The following is a 21640-nucleotide window of genomic DNA, read 5'->3' as shown; positions in this document are numbered from 1 at the left end:
CTGATATCCAGCATCAAGAAATAAGAGGGAACTTGAAACCATCATCCATCAATTCACTAGCTGTCATGATCAATAACCAATAACAAAATATACATCGCTGGTAATCCTGTATTTCCAAATTGACCACTGTTTTTCTGCCTTGCCTATCATCCTTCCCCTCAACACCAGTGTAGGACGAAAAAGATGCAATCCAAATCCCATGCTTTACATAGTTGTTACCTACACTAACACTGTACAGACTCACTCTGGCTAATACCTATGTCCTGGGGCAGGCCCCAATGCCAGCATGGCTGACATTCTTCACTATTACGGTATTTGCTCGCAAATTTCAAACCAAACTAATTCATCATATTACTGAAAACATGCCCAACTAAAAAAAAAAAAAAAATAGGAGAATTAGATTCACACCAGAAAGAACATTTTCGAAAGGAAATGAAATAGGTTAAACTTGGAAACATGAAATAGAGGAGATATTAAGTGTCTGGGAGGCAGAGAGCTCTCCAGGTAGATGGCCCTAACACATCACATCCAGTAAGATCAAAGGTAAATCCCACTAAAGGCTTCACATTTGGACATTTTATCCATTTTTTTTTCACCCACGGACATCGGGGGGGATATCATGATTTACAATTAAAGCTCCATTCATACCTTAATACTAAGAGACAGGTAAAAAGTGTGCTGAATGGTACACATAAACAGCTGCTACTCTGAGTAGAACTGCATTGAGAGATCTCTACCATGATAAGTTCTTAGCAGAATCACACCAGGGAGTAAACAGGAGAAACTAGTGTGTTAGATGTGAATGTTCCACTTAAGACTCACATCAAGAAGAGAACTGTTGATTTTAAATTACATGTTTTAGAGCAGGTCTTTTTGGTGTAGTTTGTCTGATCATTATCACTTAACCAGCATGGATGAGGCCTTTCTGTAAAAAGTCTAGTTTAGAAACAGGTACTGCACCATTTTTGACCTGATAGAGTGGAAGGTGTGACATTGTTGTGGGTGTGACATTGAGTTTGCTATGATAATGTGTTAGGTGTGACATTGTTGTGGGTGTGACATTGAGTTTGCTATGATAATGTGTAAGGTGTAACATTGTTGTGGGTGTGACATTGAGTTTGCTATGATAATGTGTGTGACTTTGTTGTGGGTGTGACATTGAGTTTGCCATGATGATGTGTTAGGTGTTCCAATGTTCAGTTGACTTGTATACTTACCATCATCCCTGCCATCCACATCCTCTTGACTGCCTAGCTCCACGTTCATGGAAGACAAATTATCAAAGGACTGAAATTTGAAAGAATTAAAAATTAAGATATTTTACCTGCCACACTGGGATTAAATTTTTGATCTCACTGTAGATGTTTTGATGTACATCTGCCAGAATAATGATAAAAACCTTGGTTTAATGTATCTTTCAAAAAAAAAAGTATATCAATTTTTACTTTTAAATGAGTTTTTTATATTGCACCAGTAAGACTCACTTTTGTGACTGCTGAGCAATTAAACTTTTTTCATAACTGATGGGTTTTCTTTAAGACAAGGATAAGTCAACATTTCAATGGCTTTAACATATGATACTTCAGGTCACAGTGGGCAAAGTGTGTAGAAATGCTTCAGAAGGATCTAAAGTCAGTCAGATAGTAGTATCCAAAAAATCATTTATTATAGCTATTAAAGCCAGGGTCAGGTTTCTATTTTTAGACAAATTTTAAACTGAGTATCACAAATAAATCATCACTTGGTAAAAAATTTTCACTTATAGTTAATTTGTACACCATTTCAACCATTTAGCAAAATTCTAACCATTTTGTAAGGCAAAAAACATTTTACATTAGTAAAGGCTAGAAAATTAATTTTGAATCTGGTATCTTCAAAGGTCTTACAAATATACAAAATCTGCAGTGCTCAGTTATGATTTCTTTCTTACATAACCAACTGTAAATCCTCCCATCAGGTTCAGACATTCATAATCACATTAATAATCCACAACCCCATGATTCCTTGAAAATGTTATGACAACAAATAAAAAGAAGCATTATCCATTTCGAAGTGCATCTTTTATGCAGCGTGCATGACATTTTCTATACCTAATTACAGCAATAATATGGAGACATTACCCAGGGCCTGAAATAAGTATGTCCATTATACATTAATGGCATTATCTAAATGCACGTACAGTGTTGATTTACCTAAACCATGCCAAAGATACCATAAGCATAAATATGAAATCGTGATTTCAGGTATCCTCAGGTAAAGCTTTCCCTGTGATTTAAACTACTAGTCTCTCTCTCTCTCTCTCTCTCTCTCTCTCTCTCTCTCTCTGTTTTAACAGATTAAAATTAAAATGAAGGGCTAAGGGCTAGGAACAGTGAAAATGTTAGCGGTATGACTTTGTCCTACAAAAAAGGTCTCCTCTTAAAACTGTTCATGCACAAGAGTTAAAACCATTGCCCCATGATGATCTCTACATTCCAGTGCAGCTGAGAATAAGCAAGGCACTCTTAGCAGATCTTGACACTGTGGCAGAACTTTCAACAAACTCAGAGAACAATGAAAAAAAATTCACTTCCAATAAATATCCAACTTTAATGTTATCTTTGTAATTCCCTAGCTTAAAAATGCACCACCCACTCTTCTTATTTGCACATTTTTGTACTCATGCATTCAAAGTGAATAACTATATAGGCATGCACTAAAGGTCTTTAATTAAGAAATTAAATTTAAGTAAATTACGATTCAAAAAAGAAAACTTGAAGCAGGCCCAATTTTTCACAGAACTGTAAAAAAAAAAGTATCCCACTCTACAGTCACTTCACCAGGTCATAAAACAATTAAGTAATTTTTCAGCTGGTCAGCAGACTAGTTCATGGTCTAGGTGGTCATTTCGGTCAAGTTGAAAGGATATAAATCCTATGAAGAGGTAAATACAGTAGTTCCCTTGCCTCTCCCTATTACAAATACACTCACTAAGAAGTTAAAATATCTAAGATGTTTGCATGAATACAGATAAGTTTTTTTTTCTGAACTTTAAGAGTTCCAATTACTGTGTTATTAATACACTAAGTGAATCAACAGATACATAAAGCATAGCATAGCTTGTAAACATTATGAGCAGCACATTCACATGCACGCACACACACGAACACACACACACAAACACACCAAGAAGTTAAAATAAGTAATCAAAATAAAAATAACCATTACATGGGCATAATTTTAACCTTTGTTTCATGCTAATTCATTCCTCTTGTTTACTAGAAAAACAAAGATTGTGCCCAGAACTATGTGAGCCACTTACTCTGGTTTTTGTGGTATGGGTTGGGTAGGCTGCCTCCACATCTCCCATTAAATACTCTGATACACTGAAATTGAGAACAAACTTACAGTTGAAAAAAATTCAAGAATGTCAGATATGAAGTCTAGTTCAAATCTAGTTCAAATCTTAATGATCATTGATTATATGTAAAAATATTACCAAAACATGAAATACACAATGGAAAAGATGAAAACTAAAGTCAAAAATGGCACCTATGATGGTAACACATAACAAGATTAACATGTTCCTTCAAAAAAAAAAAAAAAAAAAAAAAAAAAAAAAAAAAAAAAAAAAAAAAAAAACATTATATAAGCAGGTATCATCAACATTTTCCAAATAATGCACAATTCCAGGTCAATTTTAACTGACTTATTTTTTCCGGATGGAAAGCCACATGGTTTAATGCCAACAATTGTTTTCATAGTGTTCTGAACAGGAAAGAACATTTTGAAAACAAAGGAAACTGACAGTCTAAAAATACATCAAAATATATGCTAAGTCATACAGCTGCTGATCCTGACATTTCAGTTCAACAATACTCATGAGGTCTGTATTCTTCTCAGATCAGGAGTACTAGAGCATGAACCACAAGTTGTGTATCTTAATCTTGGTGACAAGAAAAGCACAGACTGCCAATGGCCATGGTGACGATGAAAACTGACCATGACCACAACTATGGCCAGTCACAGTCACCATACAGCTGTCAAGCAGCAAAGAAATTCATTAAAGACTTTTTTAAAATATGTAATATCCAGTGCACTTTTATAATAACTGCACTGTTAAAAAAAAACAATTTGTACCAAATCTAAACATAAATTCATCAATAGTATGAAATTCACCGATGCCTTTATCTGAACTTCATATTTCTTCCCTATTTTTTTTTCTCAAAAATCCTTATAGCAGATCCTAGAAGAATCACAAAGTATATGGGGTTATATAAAGATGTTTGTTATTCTGTGCCTTTATAGTTTTGTTTGGTTATGTGGCATTTTCACCAGATATCACCCAGCTGTCAAAGCACCCCAGCACCCACCAGTTGATTTCTGAATGAAAATCTTCATGTACATGTTAACTAGTCAACAAGTATTATACACGTAACCAATTTCATTTTTCCCCTCATATTTATGATTTCTGTTTTTTTTGAACATGTTGCTGTGGTTCAGTTTTTCCTACCTTCTAAAGAGCCGTAGATTCAACAGATTCTTACGCCTTCTCTGTACTGCACTTGTGTTACTCTCCACTGACAACATGATGACCACGATGTTTCACTACACAGTACTGATAATACTGGCACAAAATATCTCTTATAAAACCAAGACACAAAATTCAACAAATCTGTTCCATATCATTCAGTCCTGCAACAAACGGCAAATGCTTCCTAAATCAAAGCTGTCCTGCCCCTGACAAGATTATGGCGTCCTCTGATGCTGTGAGTGGTTGCAATTGGTGCCAATCCTTCCGCCAGCTAGAACAATACCCAACATCCCCCTGCACTGGTTTCCCACATACACTTCAACTAACTGGCTCCCACTGCAGCCAGCTGCTCCAACACAACACTGCTTCAGGAATACAGGAACCTCTTACACAGGCTCAAGTACACAAATGTCCATCTATTGCCAAATAGACAGTTCTGCCACAGATGTGTTGCTTTTGAATCAAACCATAATGCTAATAATAGCTTTGGCAGACTACCTCCGCTTGTATTTCCTTGTATTAATGTCTCGCCTCAATAGATTACCCTGCCTTAACTCTGAAGACATGGCCTCTAACTACTGATAGGTCATGTCTCCTATGGAGCAGCAATTTAGTTATTTCTGGTAGTCTTCTTTATCAGGGACATAAAACAAAGTAGAGATTTTTAAGAGATTCCAATGTTAGTGTAAAACAATATTTCAAGCCAGTGGATGCCAATTAAAATTCCTGAAAATGTTTATAAATTTTCCTGAAACAGATCCTTCTCAAAAACCTCTAAATGAATAAAACAGACATTTTTTTAAGAGAAAGGTCCAATTAGCTTGCAATAAACTGGTGATGCTGGTTCTTTAGAGATGACCTAGGGAGAAGACAGGAACAGACAAAATTTTATTCCAAAAATATCAATTCCACCCCCAGCCACTTCAATGTTTGGACCGGCTTTATCTCGTTGCATGCGATACGTGCTTGCGAGCATCCAAACACCATTTGATCTCGGAATTACATCCCAACTCTGTTCTACAGGGCAACATTTGGGAGGCTCTATAATAACATTGCCATTTAAACAAAACAGTTTGAGAGCGCCTAATATCTCAGCTTTCACGTCCCCTGTACCTTATTTCCTGGTTAATTAGTTCTTGTTGGTGCTACTGCCCCTGAACCCCTTGTTACAGATGTTCCCAGTATGTTATGTTTTACAGAAATTGAACAGCTGTGAAGCAAATTTGCCCACTGGCTAAGTGCTATTTTAGGTTTTAAATTTCTATCCGTAACAAGTCAAAAACTATTGCCACTTTTTTCTTTTACCAATTTTTATTGCTACTTATCTTTTTTTAAAGAGACAGCTTGTAAAAATAGCAATAGTACAACGGCGTGAGTGGCACACAATTCTAATGCATTTTTCTAATGCTTCAGAGACTTTCTCTACTTTCCCCCTTCCAAGGTTCATAAAACATATTCCTATGAAAACAACCTTAATGCATGAACTCTGCCTCTTACCTGCTACTGAAGGCCAGGGCTACCTGGTCAATGGCATCATAGAACTGTGCAGGGTCCGCAGCTTTATCCTCATACTTGAAGCCTGCAGGAGAGAAGTTAAAGCAACATCATCTGCTGTTTTCTTCCAAACAAAATGTTATGTTGTCAGACATGTTACCTCATCAAAGTAAAGATTGCTGTGTCCAAAATAAATGGATCCATTTACATTCTAGTAGTGATGGAATTCCGAGCTCCACAAGTTAAGATAAACTTTCAGATCACTATACAATATAGCCTGTAAATTGCATTTAGATGTTCTTTGTATCACTGGGATTTAGCACGCTCCTCATGTTGTTAAAAAAACTGATAAGATAAACATAAGATTAATTGCAAAATAAAAAATGCTATTAAGAGATAGAGTGCTGGTTATAGAGTGGATTTCTGTATAGACTCGTGAATACAATCAGTAGACAAAGGGCACCCAAATATCACAGTCACATAAGTTTTTTACTTATATGTATATATACTGGGTAGCGCTAACACTCGCCGAATTAGCCAAATGCTAAAACTGACTTAAATTGACTAAAGAAAAAGGGCTTGATTTGACATGTTTTAGCCAAATTATAACCATTTTGATAACAAATTGACAAAAATGTGGTGATTTGGCTAAGCGAAAAAAAATTGCTAGCGCTACCCCAGATATATATATATATATATATATATATATATATATATATATAATTTCAGGTCTTTTTAAATTCCTCAGTTTTTTTTTCCAAACATGTACAAGAATGTATAAGCATACACTTGCTAATAGCAATCTTACTGATAGTGCAAATGAAGTACAAAATAATAGACTGCTTTACATATCCGTGTTTACATCCAAATATCAAATACTCCTTGTAATGTCAATGAATTAATTATAAGCTGTATGTATTAACTATATGTATCTTTAACGCCTCTATCTTGGAATAAAGCACTTTCATGCTTGTTTGCATATAGTAATTTCCAACTATCATATTTTACTTTGATACATTTATATATATTCATAAATATATCAAAAAATCCATTTTTTACAAAAAGGCTGCAACTGTTTATATAAACTTTTAACTACAAATAAAACATATTTATAACTAGGTTCTCACAAAGCAAATTAGCAGGGATATATAAGAAAAACGGACTGCACTCCCTGGTCACAAAGTCTACTTTCTATTTTTATATTACTGAAGTAATTACTTAAGGCTATATATAGTTGGCAATTATGTAGAAAAATGTTGGTAAAAACAACAATTTACTTGGAACTTCTCTTTGTGCATGCATGCAACTCAAACTGGCACATTTTGTTTAAATTGAAGATAGGTGTATTCAAGCAAGAAGGAGTTATAATACCCATCAATTTGCCTGATCTTTCAATTTTAGTGTACTGTTTGTTCACATTATTCTCGAAATGTAACTTCTCTATGCTGTATGGCATTCTTTCAAACCCAAACTGATACTTGTAAATCTTAGTTTGGTCATTAAAAGTAATACCCCATAAAAGTGCTGTTGGATTCATTTACCATATATTTACACTCCAGTCATGATGGTAAACCACACACAAAATATCACCAGTGTTCTACCCTAGGGGCACAGCATTAAGCTTCAAATAATAGCACATTTAGGCTTTATTTGGAAATGCATAAAACGTCTGCAAACATTGGGAATGATTTCCTAGTATAATAGTAGTAGACAGCTTCTGACAGATTTCTTTCAAAGTTCTTTGTCTACATGTGAAAAAGAGGGTTTGGTATGTTTAGAAAGTGATGAAAAATGTGGGGACTTTATGGTATTTAAACACAACAAATAAAGGGTCTCTTTATTCTTTTTTTTTTTTTTTTTTTTGCAATTAGTGCCGTTTCCATTTCACAGTAGGGGCGTTGAGATAAGGTGCTACCCCTTTAATTTTTTTAACTTTCACTCAGTCTATGAAGAGATGAAGACGTTTTAAGAAGAGGGAAAATACTGTGAAATGATCTTTGAATGATGTGCTACTTACTCTTGATTCTTGAGATGAGTGTTCCTGCTGCAGTGAGGATATCCGTGGAGTGAAGGGCTGGGTACTGCTGGAGGATGGTCTTCAGAATACACAGCACTTTACCTAGGTGTTCATGAGCAACAATACGTGGATTTTCTACTGGATCTGAAAAATAAATGGTCGACCTTGAGGACAACTGTTTCTCTTTTCTTTCTACTTATGGTAAAATTCATAACATCAAGGGTGTTTTCAGGATACTGTGTCATTATTTTCTGTGATGAGTTTTTCATTCAACAAACTTTTTCCACCAAACACACTATTCAACTACTGTGGTGCACCTAACACAGCCAAACTTCTTCATCTGGCCATCTCCAATATCAACCCTACCAACCACGAAGCATAAAAGAAAATGTGGGATTTAATAGATACAAACAGACTGAATCTGACACAAAGCAAAGAACGATGGAATCCACATACCAGTGGTGCAATTGTCATAATGGCAGAAAGAATATCCCATTTCTCTTGGAGATGGTGACAACAAATTTTACAGCTATGTTAGCTGCCCAGGGTTATGTACCTCTCTACAGATTGGCTACAGATAAAATTCAGACAGCACAATAACAGGGAAAAGAGTCGACAGATAAAAAGAATAACACCAAACTTCCAACATTTCTATCTGGGTTATTTTGAGGTGTCATACCAGATGACTCATGTTGCAAGGCATGGCTTATGCAAACTTGGCTAATTTATCAAAACATTCAGCGACAAATCTGAATGTATTGATTTTATATGACTAATTGCAAGATGTCCTGGCACTGGTGATAGCAGGAATGTAACACATTTCCCCAAGGCTGGAGGTTATTGGATAATGCAGATAAGCTCTCCCTTTTGACACTGTATTTACATCAAGAGGTGACAACCCCACCTACTTTTGCTCTTGCTCACTCCCATGGAGATAAATGTACCATTGTATCATTTTTAAGCCTTACAGTAAAAAAAAAAATATATATATATATTAATTATATCAGTAATAAAACTGCAGTCACAGCCAAAAATACTATTGTTTTATTTTTAAGCCTTACAGTAAAAAAAGAATATATTAATATTAGTAATAACATTTCAATAAAACTGCAGTCATAGCCAAAAATGCACATATTTGGCATAAGACTTATGACAGCATTAAACCTCCATCAAATGCAAACTATAATTTACTTGCTGGGAAATACAGGTACCAGTATATATGGTTATAAATATATGGTTATAAAAAGTCATCATTGAGTTGAAAAGAGTGAAATATTGCTTCACTGTAAAAAAAATCATGAGGTGATTGCATTGCTAAACTATATCAGCAAATACTAACAAAAATAGTGTAAAATATTTTATACCAGTTTGTCAAAATTGGTGAAAATTAGGTTATTTTATCATAGCAAAACAAACTAGAGTGACCCTTATGTTATATACCTAAATACACAGAACTGTACATGAATCACATTGCCACCAGCAATTTCTACATTTATTCCTACTGATCCCAAGATCACGCTGGCAAAATAATCTCCCTAAATTACACTCAATATTAATAATCAATCTGGATCTTTTCAGGTTCTTCTACATCAGCTTAAAAACCTAATAGCCAGGTAAAACCTAATAACCTTCCAAATGAACTAACCCCATGCAATCCACAAGTTGCTTACTATCAGGCAATCACAACAATGTGAAATGTTGCATAACAACTGTAACTTATGTTGAAGCTTAAAGCTGGTCCCATATATCAATAGCAAGAGTGTTGCAATATTACACTACAGGGTGATTGGAAGGTATTGGTCCCCGAGATAAAAATAACTGAATATCACACCACTGGAATGAAAGGTTTCTAGGAGTTGTTTCACATGCACAGCTCCCTGAAACAAAAGCTTTCTCACCAAGGATATGATATGTGATGATGTGCATGGATATGATAGTATCAAAACTCAGTTAATAGCAAACCAGCAAAGGTCACCTTAAAAATACACGGACAGGCAATGGCCACATAAAGAATATAATAATTTGTGAATATGGTGAATATGATAAATTAATTAATAGTTGTAAACTGCTTTAGTAAAGGGAAAAATATGCTCACCATCTTCAGTAAATATACTTTTTAATCTTGCTAATGCATCAGAAAAACTCCTGACATCTTGAGTCAAGGCAATAATGTCATCCTGGTCCATGTTTGGGGAAGAATCATAAATATCGCTGTTTATGCTTCCCAGGGAATTACTCTTGCTAGGCTTGTGCGCCAGCCTGGATGCCATTTTGGGACTGTCTACGAGGCTGCCAGAAATGCTAGGGCGACGCTGTTCACGCTGTTCGAGTCCAGGCGAAGACGGAGAAAAGAGCGGTTCTGGGGAGTCAAGCTCATTGCCATTAAGACCCTAAAATGCAAGGAGAATTGAATATATATGCGGTTTCCACTATGACTTAAATTAATACATACACAAGCATATAACTACACACACACACACACACACACACACACACACACACACACACACACACATGCTAAACGAAATGGTACAAAATGATGCATTAAGGTGTGCACATGTATTGATCTCAAATCAAGTTAAAATAAAATAAAATGCTTTTTGGCATCAAGGCCATGAAGTTACAATGAATTCTTACTATAAAAATATACATTTACAATCTTTATTAGTTGTTTATCAGGATGTTTATGAACTCTCAACCTGACACATGTCAGCTATGTTCTCTTAATCAAATCAGCTCAGTTGATTCATAGATGCCCTCCAAATATTAATAACCTCTCCTAGAAATGGTTATATTATGCTGTTTTAACAGCTGAAATAGATACTGTATCAGTGCTTGGACCAAATGTTCCACATGAATTCACTTTAAAATTTCGTTTAAAGCTGCACCAGTGCACTCTTTATCCACATGCAAGCCATAAGCTTCCCAATATAAAATTTAATCCAAACAAAATCGGTATTCCAATTTTCTCTTTGAAAAAAATAACTTGAGAAACTAACTGCTCATAATTCAAGTAGTTATAACACACCTTAACAACAAATCTAACTGCACATCTTTTCTAAACTGCCTAATTTGTTTAGCACAAGTCTTACTCATCATCTGATTAACACATTGATCCAGACCTAGCCAACTCAAGGTATACCTCTGAAATGCGTAAAAAACAGCATCTTCCCAGGGCAGCTTTTAACATGTAAACCCGTTCAAGACAGACTCTAAGCAGGTAATTCAAGCCACAGACAGATATTTAATAAAATTTGAGGTTATCTCAGAAAAGTTACCTCGAACTAGCATCCCGAATTTCAGTGATCACCAAGAGCATGGTACGCTTGCCACCATTTTTGTGCTTTTTTGGTGGGCCACTCTGGCAAAGATAATTTGACTCGAGCCTTGCATATTTCTGAAAAATTACCTTGGTTTGCTTCTGTAGGTTTCTTTGGAGGTAGGGTGTTTAGTTACCTGCAAATGCCTCAACAAAATACCACTTAGTACAATTTTGCTACTTTGATATTTAGCAGTTCTGTTGCAGAAAGAACTGCATTTTTGGATATTTTTTATGTTTTTTACAAGTATTTAATTAAGTGCCAATGCATAAGTGTGAAAAAAATTCTGAAGGGTTACACATTTAATACTTTTTCATAATTTTTCAGCTCTCACCCCCCCCCCCCCCCCCAAAAAAAAAAAAAAAAAAAGAAGAGATAAAATAGAATTATCTCACCTACATTACTTACATGCTGCTTAGGTATATACTCTGCAATGTGGTCTTACGTTAATGATTCAGATGTAAAGTCACCCATTTACTGGTGTTTTAAAGACAAGCACTCATGAGATTGGGCAACCCTAATTGAAATGAGAGTGATGGTGCATTGGAAATCTACCTACACAACACTATACCTCATATCCTACATTTACAGAATCTTAAAAAAAACACAGACACTGCAATCTTACACAAGGCAATATATTGAACATATGCTTATCTCAGATCTGAGGCATGTATATGTGCACATTTAGAAGTTGAAGTAAAAAAGAAATGAGATTTAAAAGGCTGAATGGTAAAGAAACATAAATTGCCAAGTGGCTATAAACAATTGACTAAATTGAGCAAAAAGTTGGCTGTTGGTTTCCTAGTAAAAGCCCAAAATGCTACTGAAAATCTATCCTTTACTTAAATTCTATTGTCCATTCTTTGGTATTTATTACCATTATCAATGTTGACCAAGCTTGGAATAGCAATTAAAAACATCACATTGTACTAGTGTGGAAGTCCCTGCACTTCTCAATTATTTTTTAGTAAGCATCCTTAGTATATAAGGTACTGACTTTAACTACACAATTCAACTCAGCTATCAAAAAAGATTTTTTTTTCAGTTCAAAAAGCAATTACACAACCATACCGTATCCCCCTCCCAACTTTCCGTACCCATTTCTTTCCAAAGCCCAGTGAGTCTCATTTCTGCCCAAAGGACACAGTGAGCTGAACTGTCTATTGGGACACCTTTGATCTTATTGACAGTTTAATGGAAAATGTTTATGAAAACTTCACATCTATGAGGCACAGCCATACTGTACTAGAGTGGCCACACAAAAGATCCTATGACCCGCCACTTGTGCCCCTTTGTGTGCAGAATAGAAGTTCTGTTGATACCCAGCTTAAGTTTTCATAGCTTTTCTTTTCTTTTTTACTCAACAATTAATCCAATATGACAATATTTTCATATTTCATTCACGTAGCGCTGCGGCTGACATAAAAGAATTACTCCCGCCTGATATGTGACATAAGCTATTTCTTGTACTGCAAGGTGTCTCATTTGACCTATTATTGTAAGAAGTGGGTGGAGTGGGGCAGCCTCTGTTTTGCCTGTTTACTGTCAAAATGTTGGCCCGGGTCAGACAACCCCCTTGAAGGCTGTACACATATGCTATGAAATACATCTCTCTCTCTCTCATATGGTTCTAACTCTGCAACAAATGAAATGGTGACAATATCCTTAACCTTCTCAAATAGTTTTTCATTGCATGCTATTTTTGCAGTTTGTACTCTACATAAATCATAACACTGTGCAATGTTTATGCTATCGATGTTTTTAACATACCTTTAGTACCAATGAGCAATACTGCTGAATCTGAAAAACCTCATTTCCTTGGCTCTCTCTCACATGATTCAAATCCCAAGAGCAGTCCTAGGACTTTTATTAGCTAGTTGCTTGTAAGAAAGAAACTGTAGCAAACACTTAGATCCAATACTTATGTTAAATCTTATATATACAAGTCGACGTACTAATAGGTCCTATTAACACCACAAAATATTTGCCAAGATATCATAAAATCAGTGATAGATATCATAATCCGGATCAGCTGATAAATCCATAGCAAACAATTCCTTTCATCAGTTCTGCAACATTCCAACAAGCATTTCTAAGAGAGAATTAGTTATAAACTGAGACATTATGCAGAACTATGACTACCTTAAAAACCATTGCAATTTTTATGACCTATAAATAACATCTAATTTGCATCTGTGGTGTTGATAGCTTAACTTAGTATACACAAATGATATTGGCGCGAGTGGATTTCACATATAGAATGCTTGTAACATGTTTTATCATGCTAGTGTGCAGCCATTAAAGAAGACATTATTACACCTTTTCATGTCTAGCTTCCTGCCCCACAAACATTTGCTTGTTTGAGTAAACGGTTCTTTACCTTTCATTTAAAATAATTATAACAACAATTACAACGAGCCCAAATTACTAACAATCCACATAAAGTGCATGATATAGAGTCAAGATATTGATAAGAGGATCAATCCAATGGAATTTTTTTAATAGTTTACTCTTTTAAATGAGATCAAGAGCAGTTAAAAGTGGGGTCACACTTACTGAAAGATCCCAAATTTCAATGTATCATTGTCACAAGCCCTACACAAGCATTCATGACAGAAACAGAAACATGAAGCTGGTGATCGAGTCTATAATCTAGCTCAGTGTAAAAGCAGAGCAAATAACTAAATAGTTGCCGTTAAGTACCCATGCTCATAAATAATCTAGCTGTTTACTTTTTCTCCACCGAGGACAGGTGATCGGGAGCCAGAGCAAACACATGGCCATTCAGCTCCCAGGTCGATAGATTTCACCCATGTGAACTGTATTCAAATTTACAATCTTTAACATCCCTTAAAATGACATGTTTATCGTGAAGTAATTGTACACTAACTGCGTGTGGGGTAACAGGGAGAAAATGAGCCCTTGAAATATGGATGTCATTAAATACATGTTAAATTTGTTACAACAATAGGACACTATAGGTATCTATTCTAGTGCAAATAATAAAGCTTGCAGCAAATTTTGTATCGATTTACACCAGCTTCCTATAAAACTTGTCTCAGACAGGTCCAAAATCATACATATACTGCGCACTTTTTCATGCATTCATAGCCATCCTTTTCAACAGCAATAATATTTCATCAAATTCCTTCACCTTTTTTTTTTTAATGAGAGGCCACCCAAGAAATATTTTCTCCAGTCAGAGAACTAGATTTTTTTCAAATCACTGATGTAAACTGTCTAAAAAATAGACATTTTTTGCTTTTCATTTTACACAGTAAATTGTCTTTAACACTTAAGTGTAAAGTTCTACACAAGTGAGGTAGTACAAGTTTGGACTCTTACCACTACTACAGTACATATCATTCATGACAAGTGCCCTTCCTTGATTTCCACTGACGGCTGCCCTTCTCAACAGCAGCTCCCAGAATTAACTAGAGTATCCACTTCACAGTACTAATACAACTGCAGACTGAGGTCTATAAGATTTGGGAAGAAACTCCTACCTGAGCTTCAAAAGCAAACAAGTCCTATATCCACCACTGCAGTTCCGCACTGCAGATTTTCACAGAATAAATCAGCAATGGAACCAGCATCTAGCGACCTAATTTTCAATAAAAACCCCAAATGAAATAGCCAAGACTCAAGATTTTCCCTGCTGCTTTCCCCTTTCCAAACACAACTGGAATGTTATGTTGTCTGGCCTCCTACCTAACCAAGCAGCGATATCGAGGCATGCAAGAACTACGCAGGAATTTTGAAATTTGCTAGGTCGAAATGTTTGAAACAGTACAGATGGCAGACTAGTATATCTTGAGAAAACAAATAAAGAAAAGCATTATTTAAACATATATTATAATATGCTTCCTTCAACTTTCTATGCTGCTATACATTTATGCATATAAATTTAATCTACTTTGGTCAAAATATGAAGTCTTTTTAACATCTGTAAACAAAAATAATTGCTCTCATACTGATGCAAACTAAACAACATGACATGCCTTGGTCTGCACTGATATGGCCAAAGAAATCAATTATTATTCTTATGACATTTATCTATCATGCAAATTATTTGGAGAAAATGACCCTTTTTTATTCCTTGTTTAGCATACTATGTTTTTAGATGGTAAAGTTTCAGAATAAAGACAACTAAATGTATGGCATGACTTTATAGATTCAATAGCCTGTCATTTGTCCCATATCTTTTATGATTATTTTATGTTAACATAGTGAAAAGACATTTCTGTATCCATTCATGATAAAGACAAACTTTTTAAAATGGCTATCTTAGTAATTCCTTTTCTTGTTAGTTAAACTAGTTCCTCTTTTAATCAATATGAGAATTAATAGAGACATTGTTCATCCCAATCAATGAATGCTGTATCAAACTACAATGCATGCTCTTTTCAAATCTTAATTGATTCAGTGCAGGTTCATCCAGTGCAGAAACTATGAAATTAAATAGTGCCATAAAAATTTATGATGCAGCAAGGGAGGAAGCAGGCCTCTTATACATACAGCTATATATTGCGGGTGACATTAATGTCACACCTTCACCCAGCTGTCTTGGAGGTAGAGTAAATCTCCAAATTTTATCTTTGATCTCCTGTCAGAAACAAGGTAAATCCTGGCAGACCTGACTGTTTACCCCCTCAGGTGAGCAAGGGACAAGGGACACCACCTTAATTACTTGAGGTCAAGGCACGTATATATGACAGTTAATACCAAAATACAAGCATAAATGAAAGAAAACATGCCACCTAATTATGGTTAAGCATTCAAGGGTGAATTGTATATATACTTCACACATGTCACATTAATAAATAAATGCTTCTTTTATTTCTACAAGCCCACATATAAATACAGGATTTATAAATGAAAAAAGTTGCTTCATTAAACCCGTAATTTGATTATATATTTCAACCCACCATCACGTTTTTTTGAAGGCATATGTTTACAAGTAACCAGTGTTTTGGAAAGTTTCATAATTTAAAAACAAGTAATCAAACTAATATGGACATTTTGCTATGATGCTGTAATCTTATTCCAATCGCCTTTAAAAACCTTTCCTAAAACTTAATACAAACACAGTTCTTCCTACATCTTACAAAAATATGACACTTAATCGCAATACACTCAGGCATAAACGGATATGGACATGTTCAAGTAAAATAGACTCAATAACACCAGAAGAGCAGGACATGTACACAAGTGCGTGTCTTATCATATTTACATTTACTTGATAAAAGTATTTGTGTCGGATCAAAACATTTTGCATTGACACCTACAAACATATTATAAGATCAGTGTTGTTTAAAAAGTTATCAAGCAAAATACCATTGCAAAGTACAAGCACCCCGGGGATCACATGTCCACTTTAGATTACAGGTCAGTTTAATGACATAACAGAAGTTGGGACAGACCATAAACAGTAGGGCCCACACTTCAGAGCAGATAAAACAATGAGCTTAGTGTAGATATCCATCACAGTCATCCCAGTCCAAGTCTACTTCAGCTTTTGAGGTTATACCTGTACTTCAGATAAGATACACGGCTATGAATAAGTTAACAAATGTTCGTTACAAGTGTTGGATATATATGTGCATGGGTTTTATGTGCAGACCATTTTATAGTGTCAAAAGAGGGGTCTCAAAATCTCATAACATATGTGCACATGGAGGTGATGTCATAGGTATTCCTACAAAAGAGAAGTGACCAGACACTTTTCATTTGCATAACATATGTCCCATTATCAGAGCTCAAACTTAGAAGTTGATGCTACCAAAGATGATGGTGACAAAAATCATGAAGCACTTGACTTAAACAATTTATACTAGTAGGCAACCTGAACACAAAACAACAATGTATGTTTCAGAAGTTGTGTTTGGGTTGGGTTATAACATCCATGAAACATCCTGGGAACAGGGCTCCGTATCTCGAAAGGTTCGCTATGTTGCGCACGCGTGTTAGTGTCTCGATTCCATAACCGATTCTATTTCGAGATACGGGGCCATGGAATCGAGACACTTGCGTATGTGCAAGTGAGTCTCGATTTCATGGCCCCGTATCTCGAAATAGAATCGGTTATGGAATCGAGACACTAACACACGTGCGCAACATAGCGAACCTTTCGAGATACGGAGCCCAGGACTTCATTCAAAGGGCGGCTACTGGTCCAAAACACATCTGATCTGTTTGCCTCAGGAACTACGATGGGGACTGTCTAAATTTCTAATCATCTGATGATGTATTTTAGGCCGATTTTCTTGTAATATTGACCTGGCGTTAAAGCACCTTTGGTCCTCAGAAACTGCTGAGGGAATGCCCACTATGCAGTAATTTCCTCATAAACCCTTTGATATTTATCAGTGTTAATATGAAGAAGCTTAATAATGAATGAGTAAAGCTTGCTATCAAATTTTGTATGTTAATGGGATATATGTGAAATATGCCTGTCTACATGAATGTGTTTGCACAAGCACTTTTCAATGGCCTTGTACACTGGCATACCTGTGTGGCTTGTCAGCTGAGTAAATTTTTGAGGGAAAAGCGTGCCCCCTCCTTGTCCTTGATCAAGCTAATATAAAACAGTTTGATGAATCATAGTGGGAAATTTGACAGTATTTTGTAATTTGGACCGTAAATAAAAAATGTGGTATACTTGTGTTCCAAATGAAACGTAAAATTGAAGCATGTTTCAAAAAGCCACTTTAAGATAAAATTGAATTTTACTGCTTGTTAATTAGCTCCAGTCTAAAAGTCACCATTGTTAAGTCCTTTTAAGTTATTTAGCCCTTTATGACCCTATCTATACTATGTGGAGTCCATTCTACTCAGTTAAGCTACCATATGAAATGTCCAGCACTCTTCAGGATCAATCAAATAGTGTATACAAGTTTTGATCAATCATAATCAATACATATTGTATTTCATGGCAAGGTCCCCAGGCACTACCTTCCATACTATATATGTGAACAAGAATTGAGTACCATTTGACAGGTACAAATAAAACAGCCCCATTTAAAGCATACAAAAAATAGAACAGGCCAATATATCCTAGTAATCTATTTTTCCATTGTTATGCTGGTGATAATCATGCTAGATTAGGGAATATCAACGCTTTATGTCTCCACTAAAATCTGGCCTTGTATCAAAGTCGCCAGCTTCAAAGGTTTTTGCAGGGCACTCAACACATTGACCAGGCTCAGGGCTGGTTAATAATTCACGACAGAACAATTGATTGCTCAATATCTAAATTGAGGCTATGTGTGCCTTTTTGCTTGCAAACATTGATTTGTCACTGTGAGCCACTTCCCCCTCCAAGTTCTTGCAAGGAGAAATTACAATCATATCTGATCTTTACACTTTTTGAATCGTGTTATGCTTTTAAAATAACATGGCATGGAAATGATTTGGTGTGCACAGTGTGACTTGTTGAATGTTTTGGAGACGTGACAAAATAAAATGCTGTGAAGAGACATACACCAGGCATGAGCATTGATTAACACAAATTGTGAACTCCAATATATTGTATAGTGACACTTTTACAAAGTCAAAGAAGCCATACAGAATAGAAGATCCGAGGATCTTCTGATCCACAAATCAAATATGTCGGACCCTGCATGAAAGAAGAACTGACTAATCCGTTGATGGTCTCTCCGCCTCTATGCATGTGCCATTAAACAGATTAAATCACGACTCCTGAGGTTCAATTGCTAGACCCCTGTAAGGACATCGCATGTAGAGGCAGGGAGACCATCAGCGGATTAGTTGGCTCTTCTTTCATGTAGGGTCCGCCATATTTGATCCGTGGATCAGACAACCTCGGATGTTCTGTTTTGAATGGCCTCAAAAGTACATAGCTATAAACACCTGTTAGTCCAGAGAACAGAATGAACTAAAAACTAAGAATATATATAAATGCTACCATAAATAATAAATTGTTATCACAGAGGCAATGATTACGATTGCATATCTCATCCGATATAAAAAATACTGACAATGATTAACATTTAATGTAAGGTTTGTTTCATGCCACCATAGTTAACAATTGTTATATCCTAATGTAAACTTGACTGGCCATTTAAGAGTTGGAGGTTTCAGATGTCATCTCTGAAACAAGGACTCTATGTATCAGTTAAATAATGACCACAACACTTATGCTGGTTAACCCTCCTTGTAAATTTATATCAACCATCACGAGAAAATAGGGAAAAAACTCAAAGTAATTCCCATGGCTCAGTACTTCAGTGACTTAGAACTTCTTAAGTGTCTATTATCTTTAATACTGGGCACAATAAAATGTAAAATATTTGGGTTTTTAAAGATGCACATGAAGTCAATTTTTTGTCAATTTAAGCCGACCAAATGCCAGCATATAGTTTCAAATAGTATAACTAAGAGAATTACTAAAAGGCATCATTTAACATTAATATTACCTGAAAAATGATATTGGACCGAATGGATTTTTTGCTAGCTTCTATGCTGTATATAAATAGGGTGGATAAGTTAGTCAGATCAGTAGGTTAAATTTACAACCAAAAAATTAAAGCAAGGAGCAATTTAAAAGTCTCTTATCATTGACTGAGTGATTTATCTCTTGTCAAATTTATCTGAGTCATATAAGAAACTAGTAGAAATGGTTTATCTATAAATGCATTATTGGGAATCCACCATCCACCAATGCTCAGTTCATATGCACTTTTTAATTAACTTTTCTTCCCTTGGAGTGGTACTTTTGAATGAGAGACCAGCCTGAGGATAGGTTGGCCTACATGTATGTGCACAGTGTATGCAACAGGTCTGTTAGGCTTCGTTCACATGCAATGTCTATTTTCTAAATTCTATTTTCTATTTTCGGTATGTCTTATGATCACGGTCTGTGCACTGAATATCCCGCGGCGTAATTACTGGCAGCGCGAGCCAGTTACTATAAGTTACTATAAGTAACTGGCTCGCGCTGCCAGTAATTACGCGGCGGGATATTCAGTGCACAGACCGTGATCATAAGATAGCGCGAATAGAAAATAGAATTTAGAAAATAGACATTGCATGTGAATGAAGCCTTAAACACTTCATTCACCAACAGTTCCACCACGTTTAGAAAAAATAGGTTTCTGATAGCAATTAAAATAGTTTCTATAATTCTACAATAAGACATGTCTTCATACAATCAAGTTTCATATAATTTTTCAAATTACAGTTTATAAATTATGTAAACAATACTGCATAACAACAAGTGACACACTGGATGTTGTCCCTGTATTCACCTAATATAATCACCGCAATAGTCTAATTTTGTTTGTCATTTATGGGCAGACTAGAAGTGTAAGGCGGCAAAATAAGTTTTGTACGTCAATGAGATGATTCACAATGTTTCTATGCCTGCTCACTGTACTTCGCACTTTGGCTGAGTTCTCAGCGTTATCAACCGATCAACGATGATAACAGCGAGAGGCTATCACTATTATTCAGGCATCTAGATCCAAGAAATAATGCTGCTTTACTTCGATATAACTCTATATATCATAACAGTGGCATAAATTCTAAGAAACCTACCAACGATGCATCTGTTGAGTCCCTCCGAGATTTCTTTTTCCGTGACAGCGATCCCGCTCGAGCCGAACCCAAGGCTTTCCCGATCTTGTCAATTTTGTGGGTAATTTTCTCACCAACAGATGTCATGGTTCGTTTAAAGAAAATCGGAAAACCGCAAATTAAAGTTGAAATGCATATCTACATCCCTAAGCTAAATGTCAAGTAATTGATACCCTCCCAGCTACTCTCCTTATAGGTTAAATATCTTTTACACTAGTCTCCAAACCGACTTATCAATCTCCATGTTTGCACTACAAGTCATGTGACAGGAAGTCTCGCTTTCAAATCCAAGGTCGGACAACAAGTAAACATTGCGAACGCACTGTTACTTTTTCAAATTTATTTACCAAATTTTAGAATAATAGTCCTTTTCAATGTAAAGTAAGGTTCTTATAACTAGAATTTAGCCATTTTAATGAATGAGAATATTTGTTATGCAGGCAACTGCGAAAAAATAGATTTTATATCACGAGATGCACGTAAACCATGTGAATTTACAATAATGTACGTGTAAATGTTCCTTCGGTGATTGTTAAAAGTACATTACTGACTGCCAGTTTGTATTTGTGTGATAGTGGACATGTGAAAAAGCCATTCTTATGTCCTTGATGCTATATTGCGGACACCCTTGGCACACCAAAACAAACGTGGGATTGTGGGTGTGACGGAATGGTGAGCTCTGATTGGCTGTTTTGTGCT

General features: G+C 35.6%; 1 protein-coding gene across 7 annotated transcripts in view; it reads right to left on the bottom strand.

Annotated features, from left to right (window-relative positions):
• LOC106175885 (rho GTPase-activating protein 45) overlaps positions 1-21210 on the bottom strand; it is a 47170-nt gene extending 25960 nt beyond the window's left edge. For 4 of the 7 annotated variants that reach the window (XM_087002966.1, XM_087002968.1, XM_087002972.1 and 1 more), the window contains exons 1-6: positions 20903-21210; positions 10120-10414; positions 8025-8168; positions 6011-6092; positions 3302-3365; positions 1218-1287 (exon numbers count right to left, since the gene is read on the bottom strand). In XM_087002966.1, coding sequence (XP_086859092.1) covers positions 1218-1287; positions 3302-3365; positions 6011-6092; positions 8025-8168; positions 10120-10414; positions 20903-21028 — 781 coding nt within the window. In that variant the 5' untranslated portion in view covers positions 21029-21210. Of the gene's footprint in view, positions 1-1217; positions 1288-3301; positions 3366-4492; positions 4980-6010; positions 6093-8024; positions 8169-10119; positions 10415-13114; positions 13255-14689; positions 14726-20902 lie in introns of those variants that run through there. The other 3 variants (XM_087002967.1, XM_087002969.1, XM_087002970.1) reach the window with 3 other exon arrangements.
• Positions 21211-21640: the final 430 nt, after the last annotated feature.

Source organism: Lingula anatina, chromosome 1 (genome assembly GCF_051362555.1).
Source record: "Lingula anatina isolate TDL-2025a chromosome 1, LinAna3.0, whole genome shotgun sequence".
NCBI classification, from domain to species: Eukaryota; Metazoa; Brachiopoda; class Lingulata; order Lingulida; family Lingulidae; genus Lingula; species Lingula anatina.
The sequence above is the reverse complement of the archived record's forward strand: the minus strand, read 5'-3'. Positions and strand labels throughout refer to the sequence as shown.